We start from the raw sequence: 12,253 nt of genomic DNA, 5'->3' as shown, positions 1-12,253 counted from the left end.
GGCAATTTAATGGTGATCTATAAAACCTAGGGCTCTGCAGGGCCATAGTTGGAGACCCCTGATGTAGACTGTGTTTTAGTTAGTAAACTGGTCAGACTTGCAGATGATACAAATTAGAACATCAAGCACACACTGTAGAAGCAGCAAATTAAATTGAAAGAGGCTTAGATAAAGTTCAAGACTGAACAAACACCTGACAGATGACAGGTATATAGACAAAAGCAGTAGGGCTTTGCACTAAAACAATATGCTAAATGAGACCTTACTAGTGCATTATACAATTTTAATATTACATAACCTGTTTTAAATTGTGTTTTTTTAACTATGGTATACAGCTTAACATTTAATTTGCCATTTTATTGCTTCCCCACATTGTCGAGAGGTTTTTAAGAAGTGACAACATGAACAAATAAATATTTTACTTAAGTAGCCTCCTCTGTCTACTGTTTTGTATTTCTATTTCATGCTTTTGCTACCTGAGGTGCTAAAGAAAGCAGTAAATATATGCAGTTATATGCAGTTAATAATGGAGTTAAGTCCGCTTGAGACAAGTACTTCATACCTGTCAAATACCAAGCTCTCTAACTGGGTATAGCTATAAGTTGATTTGGAGTTTAATCAATGAATAATAATTGAGCTTCTAAAAGCCAAAATATCCTCCCAATCAGTGTCATTGTTATAGCTTTAAAATTATGGAAACATTCTTGTAGAAGCAATATCACTTATATAATTAAGACAGCAGCCATATCACCCTGCAACTCACAGCTGGCAGCCCACTGAAGCTCAGCAGGTGTGAGCCTGGTCAGTACCTCGATAGGAGACTTGCCGGGAAAAACTAAGGTTGCTACTGGAAGAAGTATTAGTGGGCCAGCAGGGGGCGCTCACCCTGCAGTCTGTGTTTGTCCCACTGCCCCAATATAGTGATGGGGATACTATACTGTAAAGGTGATATTCTTTGGATGAGATGTAAAACTGAGGTCCTGATTCTCTGTGGTCATTAAAAATCCCAGGGTGTTTCTGGCCAAATTTCCCATTGGCCTTTACCAATCATGGCCTCCAGATAATGCCCATCTATGAATCGTCATCACTCTGCTCTCCTCCCCACTGATAGCTGGTGTGTGGTGAGTGTACTGGTGCACTATGTCTGCTGTTGCATCATCCAGGTGGGGCTGCACACTGGTGGTGGTGGAGGGGAGTACCCTTTACCTGTAAAGTGCTTTGAGTGGAGTATCCAGAGAAGTGCTATATAAATGTTTTAATAAGAACTTCTTTATTTCTTTAGAATTAATTTATTAGAATTTCTCCCAGAGCCACTTTTCAATCTTAATTTATTAAATATTATTAATGTATATTGTCTGTTCTATTTTTAAGAAACAGATGCAATACACATAAGGTGTTGTATTTGACATTTTGGATTATCGCCACTACCTTGCTTGATTTACGGGATTTAATTTAGTTATTCTGACAACTACTGTATACAATGATATTTAGTCGCCAAGACATTGACCAACACCGCAATGTTAGGTTTCTGCCAGAAGGGGGCGGTATTTGCTGTTCTGCTCAGGGCGCCTTATTGATGTTGAGTTGGTGGCACTTTGAAGTTCGGAGGTCTGGACCAATTATCACTGAATAGTTAAATTCCTGACTTGTTTAGTTACAGTAATCAAAATGAGATAAACTATATATTGTAAAGCAGGCATATCTAAAGCACTCTTCGTTTTGTTCTTCCAACTATTGATACATGTCTCGACGAGTAATTTTAGAAGATTTCAAGTTGTTAAAAGTTGAAACGTATAGACTACGAATTAATGCTTGATGCAAATTGGTTCTTGTTCTGTAACCTTTAGGCTTTTATGAATACTTGTTGCCCTTCAAAATACGTCTTTGGAGTACATTGAGTTTTGTATTAAGGTTAAAAATCATCACTTCTATTAGCTACTTCAATGATTGACCACCAGGTGTCGCCCACAGCACCTGCTTTAAACTGGAGTATTAAAAGACAAGAGGTCCTAAAGAGGAATTGTCATTTATTACTATGTTAAACACTACGTGTCCATTGAAAGTATTTCTGTGAGATTTGAGTGATATTATAAGTGAAAATGTCTGTGCTGGAAGCACATTACTATTGTTTTGTATTCTTGCCTGCAAGAAAGAGCTCGGCAATGATCATTTCTGAGAGGGGTAGCGGTCCAGCATCAAGCACCTTTCCTCTTTCAATGGTAAACTGCGAACCGTCAAACCGGAGGATTTGTCCGTGACATATTCTGAGCTCAGGGCAGATACTGAATTACCCTGTCAGATCCTCCCTTTCTGCATCTCGCATTTTCTTTTTAAAATTTTTGCCAGGACAAACGTTTTTTTTTTTTAAAAAAGTATATCGAAGCACAGTGAAATGATGGTAGAAGACAGGGAAGCACCGAAATCACGACAAAAAGCAAAGTGTGTGAATCAAGTGTGGTAGAAACACAGAAAGCATTCATTCGTAAAAATATTGTAGATTTATTGTTGTGAACATCTCAGGAAATACAGCAGGGTTCCATAGCTCTGATCTCTTTAAACGCCTGTAGGAATTAAAAGCCAGCTGGATAGAGAACAAGTTCCATATAGGCCTTTAAAGGTTTGATATAACATTTGATATAAAAGGGGCATTATCCCTGATAGATTATCGCAGTTAGGTTATTATTTTCAAATTATACACTGTTCCGTGTTATTCTTTTACCCGAATATTCCTTTTAAAACACATTCAGTAACTGGGACACCACAGGTGTACTGAACAGTGTGAATATGTATGCAAAACACAGAAATATTCTTAACCCCGAACCCAACCCGTAGATAAGGATTCTTTGCATCGGTATACAAAACTGACAAAAGAGTTATCATTGCTTTCATGACAGTTTCTTTTACCAGAATTTGTGCGTAATGCGAAATTGCTGTTTGTTTAAATGTTTTCTTCTTGTGGAGTTCAGGATCTTTGCACTATACTGTATGTACAGTGTAAGCTCACTTTCCATACATTGAAAGACTAGTGCACTGCTGTGTATCTGTTTTTCGTTTCAGTTTACGAAGGAAAACGTAATGCTTTGCCGATGTATCTCAGCAGTTGTTTTACCTAGTCACCGTTTCTGTTTTTAAATGTTAGCAATTTTTACCAAGACCATATCCAATTTAAGCTTCTACTTAATATAGCTTTACATCTTAGTATTTGCATTTTAGACTATAATACTTTCGATTTAAAGCGTGTCACCTGTAATCAATGAAAATAAAAGAAACGTTTAAAAAGCAAGAACATTATTTTTTCCCTTGAAATAGCCTTAACATCTAATGCGGAGAACACAGCGAGGACTTGAACAGTTCGTCCATTGACAACATCGGTAATTGTTCCAACACGTTAAAAACGTATTTCCTAACTGCTTATGAACACGTCAAATGAAAATAGTACATCTTTATTTTTAATCCATTATCATCCCTCATATACATGTATTTTGAAATGCGACGTTCAACTTTCAATTCGCAACTCGAATTTATCCCATTTTACAGACACGTGTATCCCGTCCAGTCAACAGCTTCAAACTAGGATTTTGCAAGTTACATTATTTCTACTTCATCTTGGACAGAGTTACATTTGTTAAAATCTGCCTTGAAGTGCCCTTAGACGCTTTATAACTTCCTGCGTCGGAAACTCCGTGAAAATAAAACTATTTTAGCGTTGGCGTTTAGGGACCAAGAAAATGCAAACTATCTGAAAAGTCCCACCTGTAACTCACAGCTTTTGAGGAAATGAAAACGTTAAAACTTCCCGGAGAAAGCTCTTTTTTTTTGCGTGATGAAAACTTTGCTCGGTTTTTGTGGGATTTCCTAATGGGTTGCTCCACCCAAAAAGGATAAGGGGAGTGAGAGAGATTAGGCGGCCGAGAAAAAAAAGGATAAAAACTATTTCCCAAGCTCTCCGGAGTCCGAGAGTAAAGTCCTGAGTGTGTTTAATGACATGGCATTTTAAGAATGTTCCAAAGATGGCGGTGGCAACAGCAGTTTCGACAAGCAGGGTTCAGAAAAGCGGTTTTTTAGAAGTTTTGGTCCGGGATCGGTGGCATAAAGTTCTCGCCAGTTTAGGCGAAGAAGCCCTCACGCTGAGCTGCGAGGAGCCCGGGGAGAATGTCAATCTGAATGGCATCACCAATGGATCATACGGGGGTCACCCCGATCCCACGAACAGCCCCAAAGCATCTGTCAGGACAGCTTACACCGATTTACCCGAGCAAGTGCCGGAGGCGATAGCTAACAGAAAGAGAATCGTCAAAGTCATAAAGCAGGAGGTCGGGGGACTGGGGATCAGCATTAAGGGGGGCAAGGAAAATAAGATGCCGATACTCATCAGTAAGATCTTCAAGGGTCTAGCCGCGGATCAGACCCAGGCGCTGTATGTCGGGGACGCGATCTTGTCGGTGAACGGAGTGAATCTCCGGGACGCCACTCACGACGAGGCGGTGCAAGCTCTGAAGAGGGCTGGAAGAGAGGTGACGCTGGAAGGTAAGAGACGGAGAAACTTTTGTTGTTGTTTTTTGTTTTGCGCGGAACGGGAGAACTGCGGAGACCGACAGTTTTAAAGTTAACTGGTTCAATCAGAAAAAAAAGAAGAGGCGTGTAAAATGCGAAGCAATACAGAAATGGAAATAAAACCATTAAAGAACTAGTACAAATACATGAATTTTAAGGTCATCATGTAGTTTTACTCTTGATGTATGTTGTTTCTTTCACGTGACGGACAATGTCACAGTTTCATGTTTAAGATTGTTGTGATTGTTTAATGTTTAAGAGCAGTGCAATGCGATTGTTTGCCATTTACAATGTAAACTTCGCCGTAAAAATAGGTTATACAGTGAACTACAAAATCCATGGAATCAGTCATCCAATCGAATGCCGTGCAGGCTTGCACCGTTCAACTTTGCCTAAGAGCAACTGTTTTGCAGACGGGCATGAGGTTAGGAACTCTTGCATGGCCATGAACAGGTTCACAAAAGAACAGTACACGAAGTCTGTTTAACGTCACGTTTTCAATGTTTACATATGCTTGGAAATAATAGCTGTCAGTACATTGAGTACAGTACGTACGCAGATCTCCATCTATCAAAAAGGAGTGTACATACAGTATGATATTAAAAGGGGGAGGTCATGTTTAAAAAAAGGAGTGAAGACGATTAAAAGGACACATTAAGCAGCTTGTTTCCCTCTTCAAAAGTTGCTTTGTTGGCAGTTTAACATTTCCCAGTCATTGATCTGGGTGTGCTTGTCGAAATTGAGGATGCGATCCTAAATGAATGGAAAAGTAAAAAAACAAACCTTGACCTACGTATGTAAATTTCTATCGTAACATTTGGGCTTTAACACAGGCTGTACTACAGCAAAATCTAAATAATAAATGCTAGAAAACCGCAAGTCTTACCTCACTTTAACAGTGTGAGTCAACTGGAAGTAAAGTCGGGGGGGGGGGGGGAGATTAAAACTACCGAGTTCAGATGTCAGCGGCCAAACAGTTTTTGAAGAAGCATTTTGCCAGGCAAGTGATGACCTGTTGTGGCCATAAAAAAAAATTCACTGCAATATGTGAGGAGCAGGTTTTAGTGTGATGAACTTTTGGAGTAGTTAATTGTCCGAATGGTCGTTACAAAGGGGCAGTTTGTGCAAGAGGCCAATCGGAAAGCACCCTCGATTGCTCAGCCAAGTTTCAGTGCAATTGGAGCAGTGGTTCCCCAGACGGGGAGAGCTTGAGCTGTCAGAATAAAATGGTGGACGTGCAGACATTTGCTGGAGGTTTGCCATGAACATTTTTTGCTTCGTTTACATTTATGATGGTCAGTGAATACATAAATAATAAATGTTTGTGCAGCCTCTGCTGAAGTCAATTGGGATTGCCAAAGACTTTGTGTTATATACTGAGATGCGTTAAAACACAACAAAATAAATTTATTGTAATATTTCATTATTCAAGAACAAGGCTGATGTATGTTTTAGTAATGCTGGGGCACTTATGGTACATTAATGTTTAAATCTTTTATCAAAAAGAAAGAAGTTAAGTGCCAAAGGTGTCCATTTCTTCAATACATGAGTTCAATACCTCATGTGTTCTCCATTTGCTGACAGACATGAAAAGGCATCAGTATCGCACAATAGTTTATTTCTGTATGAGCCGGGAGTGCCGCACACAGTTCAGCGGGTGTGCATGATCATGGATCCCGAGGAAACACACACACTTGTGCACTTCAGTGCACTACAAGGGTGCTCTGTTGCGTTATGTCAGGTGAATAGTGTGGCCAGTCTATCACACATACAATGTGCCATGCCAGGAAATATCTGATAATATTTGAATGTCTGATATGGGACTGTGCATTGTCATGCATAAATGTAAGAGCATAATCTTGCACAAAGTAATGTGCAATGTGAAGGCTGAGAACATTGTCTTTATAGTATTACACAGTCAAAGAACCTAGCTTCAGTGGGTTGCCAGTTGTAAGTTGCAACCATATCACCCTGCAGCCCTCTGAAGCTCAGCAGGTGTGAGCCTGGTCAGTACCTGGATAGGAGACCTCCTGGGAAAAACTAAGGTTGCTGCTGGAAGAGGTGTTAGTGGGGCCAGCAGGGGGCGCTCACCCTGTAGTCTATGTGGGTCCTAATGCCCCAGTATAGTGTCTGGGACCCTATACTCTAAAAAAAGGTGCTGTTCTTCAGATAAGATGTACAACTGAGGTCCTGACTCTCTGTGTTCATTAAAAGTCCCAGGGCATTTCTCGAAAAGAGTAGGGGTATAACCCCGGCGTCCTGGCCAAAATTCCCATTGGCCCTTACCAATCATGGCCTTCTAATAATCCCCATCTATGAATTGGCTTCATCACTCTGTTCTCCTCCCCACTAATAGCTGATGAGTGTTGACCGTTCTGGTGCACTATGGCTGCCGTCGCATCATCCAGATGGGGCTGCACATTAGTGGTGGTGGAGGGGAGTCCCCATTACATGCAAAGCGCTTTGAGTGGAGAGTCCAGAAAAGGGCTGTATAAGTGTAAGCAATTATTATTATCATCCATAACATAATGTAGCTCAATATAATACATGTGTTCTATTTCAGTTATTCAGCACCAAGGCAGTGTGGACTGTAGACACTATTAACTTTATCCCAGACTTCTCAGTGGCCTCTACTCTTCTACCTTGTAGCAGTCTGGGCATTTTGGTTCAGCTATGATAAGAGCACATTTTACCAGGCTTTTTATATCTCTGGTCACAGATGCAGGAACAGGTGATCATCACCACAATCACATTCACATTTGCATTCCAGCATACCATCATGCTGTATGTGGTGTGTTACAATACATAGCCACATCCTTCGGGAAAAATCACTTTTAAATTGTAAATTGTGATGCAAAATTGTGTGCACCAGTGAGGTGAACTTCACTTGAAATATTTCATTATACTTCTTTGAAGTTAATTTAGCAATACTGGTAAGTATTATGCTCTGAGATATAAATAAACTCTATATTATGTTAATATTGTAATTATCTTTCTAGTCATAGAACACTTTTTAAGTACATTTAATAAGTACCTTATCAACCCGTCTGTTAAAGTATGACTACAATATTGTACTTTCATGTACTGCAATTTTATTACTTTCCTTAATCTTCAGCTTTCCTTTATTTCTAGCACTCCAACTGTAGGGGCAAAATTACAGTACAAATGACTTTTTTCTGAAGATTTATTCTTGATATTAATCAGAGAGGAAATGTACTGCACTATATGAACCACACTTTCAAAATTCTACAGAAAAAATCCTTTGACTGTTATTAGCTTTTAAAATGCCTCTCATGATACACTTTGTAGTTTATGTAACTTACTGATGAGATCGGAAACTAACTTTATGGGAACTAGCATATGGCATTCAGAAGCCTGTTCAAAATTGGTAAACATATTCTGTCAGCACAATAAACAGGAAGGCTCACAGCAATACAGCATTTCCAGATTTGGTTAGTCAATAACCCTTCGGTCAAAGAGACTTCCTAAGTTCAAGGGAACGGCCACCATTAAATCACATAAAAAGTTCCCCCGTGTAATCCTTTTTCTCCTGAAGTAAAAGTGGTATGCATTATAACAGTGAAAATCCCCTTTAGCTGCATGCTAATTGACCTGCACAATACCCCCTCCGGTTTGAAGGACTAACAGAAAAAGGACTTTAATGAACAATTTTGTTTGTGGTCAATAGTATTCTGTTTTACCAGAGGGGGGCTCTGTGTGCCCTCACTACGGAAAAGAACAATAAAGGGCTTCTCATTATTTTCTCTCTTTAAATATTAGATGCCGTTTTCCTTCAGCTGTGGAAACAGCGTTCTGTGTCTGTGGAGAATGGGTACATCAGAGATACTTCCTCACAGTGCTCTGCTCAGCTGTCTCAGCACGGCCTGGCTGGGGCACCCTTCTCTGTAACATCTGTCCTCACGCAGTTCAGTCGCTTTCCTGCCTTATTGAAACTGTCTGCTAAAATATGTGATGTCAGCAATTTCTGCCCAGCGTTTAGTTAAAGTCATCAAACCTGGATTTGTTCCTAGGCAACATGAGATGAAAGCACAAGCATAATGACCGTGGGTGATGGAATTCCTATGGGCCAGTGTGGGGGAACAAGCTGCTTGGCCCACCAGATAAACTTCATGCTTTTTTTTCCTTTATTCAACCTTCTTACTGCTTGGAATATTATACAGGCAGATTTAAGGGTAGTGAATCCAACGTTTTTTTGCTAAGGAAGGGTTTGCCTGTGTACAACCAAATATTTAAATATTTAATTGTGGTTTGTAAAGAAAACCAAAACGATATCCCTTGAATTCATGTATAATCCAAACTTTGTAAAGAATAAACCACACAAGACCAGTTAAAAGTATGACATTAAATGAGAAGCCCAGTGCAGAAAACAAATCAAACATAAAGTGCACCAAGCTGAACTTCAGAAAAGTGCTGTTCTCCAAGACATCCCCATAATGTCAGTCCACCAATCCTAAAAATCAGTCGACTCCGACCTTACGACCTTGAGCCGCAAGAAGAGCATCTGTGGACATACCAAAATATTTGAGTAGAAAGACATCTTAATGATTGTTAAATACCCTACAACCATAACCATATACATGCATACATATGTATTATAATGAGTAAAAAGATAGATGAATAAATAAAACAGAGGTATCAGTTTAGCTCAGATCTTCTCTGGATCACAGCAGATGACAACTCCATCTCAGAGCTGTTAAGATATTACTCCTGAATGGCCTCCGAGCGTACAGATCTTTTTTTCTTGCAAATAATAAGATAGTCAAACATTTGCACAGACTTGTCACATGAATGTGATGATTTTGAACTGGTAGGGTGACTGCTTTACAAGTGGTGATGTGACCTGTCACTCACAGAGCCAATTTTCATGTTTGTTGTAGTTTGCCGATTGTCAAAGCAGTAACACAGGTAAAACATCTCAATCTTCTGAGATCTTCAGACATGCTCGTAGCAACTAAGTTATATTTATTACTCAACCAGGGATGATTGTATCTTTTTCTGCTCTTAATTAATGTCATGTCTTTTGAGTGACTGTTTCTAATTAAACCCAAATGCCAATTATATTAAGCACCTGGCATTTTTACAAAAGCTGATGACGAGCTCAGTATTATGTTCTTCCAAGGAGCAATACTGTTCAAATAGTAAGCAAATAACATTATGCATGTGCCCAATGAGCTATAGATGTAAAACTGTTGTGTTTTCTTCAACAAACACATCTGCAAATTCAGTGACATGAAATCTAAATTCTAAATAATTTTTCCATAAAGCAAACTAAGTAAATCATGAAATTGGTAAGGCTGCCTACTTTTTGTTTTGGGTAATCAGAATCAAAAGACAGAGAAATGTCTATAAATGAGAAACATTTTGGTTAGTGGTTGGGTACACCCTCAATAATAGTATATCATTATCCAGCAACTACTGTACATCGAGAAATAAAATAAAATTAGAGGACCCCTTTCCCTGAAAGGAAAAAGAGTAGGGTAGTGGTCAATTAAATTTTGGTTTAATTATTTTTTTGGATGTGGCCATCAATTATTTCAATAATCATATACCACAATTGTGTCATTTTCCAGGTTTTTGCTATGGGTCACAATTTGCTCTCTACCATAAAAGCAAAAAACTGCAAATATATGGTAGCAATCTATAGTGAAGGTTTAGAACAAATGTCAGATAAACTGACATGTCTGGAAACTGCTGTCCGATCTTGGTCTTCCTGATGACACTACAGCTTCACTGTGTTGTGTGAAGATACACATGTGTAAACTTTTTTGTGTTAGGAGGGTTGCATTTGCAGTTATTTCATTTCTAGTTCCTTCCAACCATAGTCCTGCAAGACTCAATAATATATCAGATATTTTCAGAAAGTTAACTGGGAAAAAATAACAATTCTTTGTCTTGCCTGACTTTCGAGCCATAGAGAAGTGAGACCTTATTGTACCTACAATAGGATCTGGGCCTCTCGTGTTTATAAGCTGCAAAGGAAAAGATACGTTACGTACTACATCTCCAACTTCAGCATGTGTGTAGCTCATGAGTCGTATTAAAACAGGTCCATCTTTTTCAATGCTTGCTGAATTCAGACATCTGTAGAAAGTATTTAACTGGCATTTCAAAATCTGGATTCAGCATTGAAATACAATGTTCATGACTTACATGTAGAAAATGTAATGGCCCATCTTTTCTGAATGCATAACGTCATAACATAGAATACAGTGGGATATTAACACTACTGTAATAACATTAAATGAAGAATAAAAATAAAATGTGGGCATCAAGAACTGCAGAACTAATTTGTTTGTAGTGACGTTTTCTTTGTCTGGTAAATGTTTTTAAAACTGCATTTGAATGCTGTGAGAGCTTGTGATCAATGCAGACAATGGGATCATGTGAACCACTAGTGAAATATGTACACACTTGCAGAGTCATCATGGACCTTATCTTCAAAGTCATCTCACCATTGTGATTAGGCAGTGAGTTAGTTTATCCAGTTAGTAACAGCGTGAGACCCTGGACATGAATTCATGACCTACTCTAGTCCTGTTTCTACAAAAGGCAGACATTCTGTCAACACACCAAATCAGTGAGTTGTACAGTATAGTGGCATGCCATACTGAATAGACCGTGTTACACTACTGACTTTGTAAGGACAAGTTTGTCTTCATGGTCAAGAGTTAAGATAAGCCTAAACTTCTGTGTTCTGAGACATCTTTTGTCAGAATCATTAATGAAACAGTCAGTAACTCATGTGTTGAGTCCCCTCAGTTCCAGCTAACAGGAAGTTATGTTATCTGTTGAAGTCTAAAAGGTGTGAATATTAGACTAAGTTCCTACCCTCACATTTTACCATGCTGTCAACAGTATTTCATAACTTTAGAAACATCGATGGATGCTATTATTGTATTAAATTGAACAAAATTTGTTCAGTTTTGTACTTCTCCACCTTCAGCAGTGTACAGCGGTCTTGTTTGTCTCAAAGGCTTGAGCCTTTGCTAAATGAGAGGTTGTGGAAAATGTAAGATGCTATGAGTGAATGCGTTTCACCAGAAGTTTTCCAACATGCCCTAACACATACCAGACCTAAAGAACGCAGTCATTTATTGTGTGGTTACGGACATTCAGTAGGTAAAGCATTTTTTAAGAACTTTGTCATGTAATACAGGAACACTTTTGCTTCAGATTCCCATGATTTCTAATTTGAAGTTGATGAAATAATGTTCAAAATTTTTGCTCTTTCAGAAAAAAGTGGTCTCAAGAGGATGAACCCAAATACAGTTTCTTGAATGTTGACCTTCTGTTGCCTTCTTTTTTAATGAATATAGGTACATTCTCTTTTCAGTTACTTCAGTTTTTAAGCATTACAGAAGGTCTTTCAAATTGATGTGCGTTTTGTGTAATTTCCTATACTTTTTATAATTTTCATCATCCTGTTTGTTTACAGATCATTGGGAGTTTATTACCGATATCTACTGACTTTACTTCTGCAAGGCTGGTTATGCAAAGTTTCTAAAGAAGATTGCTTTGTTTTAATTTTAAAAGGTAAATTTGCATATACCTGTACCTGTATGAACACAGCTTTCAATTTCAACCAGGAAACATTTTACTTCATGTAGTTCAAACCATTTGAATGCTTTATTTGAAGTTGCTTTCCTGTGCCAGTGCGCTCTTGCCCCTTCTTTGTAAA

The 12,253-nt window shown here is 38.7% G+C and overlaps 1 protein-coding gene across 1 annotated transcript in view; it reads left to right on the top strand.

Annotated features, from left to right (window-relative positions):
* The first annotated feature begins 3,761 nt into the window (after positions 1 to 3,761).
* The window catches only part of sntb1 (syntrophin, basic 1), a 38,572-nt gene continuing 30,080 nt past the window's right edge, over positions 3,762 to 12,253 (top strand). The window contains exon 1 of the mRNA XM_088929840.1: positions 3,762 to 4,527. Within this exon, the coding sequence (XP_088785966.1) occupies positions 3,981 to 4,527 (547 nt within the window). The 5' untranslated portion in view covers positions 3,762 to 3,980. The remainder of the gene's footprint in view (positions 4,528 to 12,253) is intronic.

This window comes from Atractosteus spatula, chromosome 12, assembly GCF_055471065.1.
Source record: "Atractosteus spatula isolate fAtrSpa1 chromosome 12, fAtrSpa1.hap1, whole genome shotgun sequence".
Lineage (NCBI taxonomy): Eukaryota > Metazoa > Chordata > Actinopteri > Semionotiformes > Lepisosteidae > Atractosteus > Atractosteus spatula.
The sequence above is the reverse complement of the archived record's forward strand: the minus strand, read 5'-3'. Positions and strand labels throughout refer to the sequence as shown.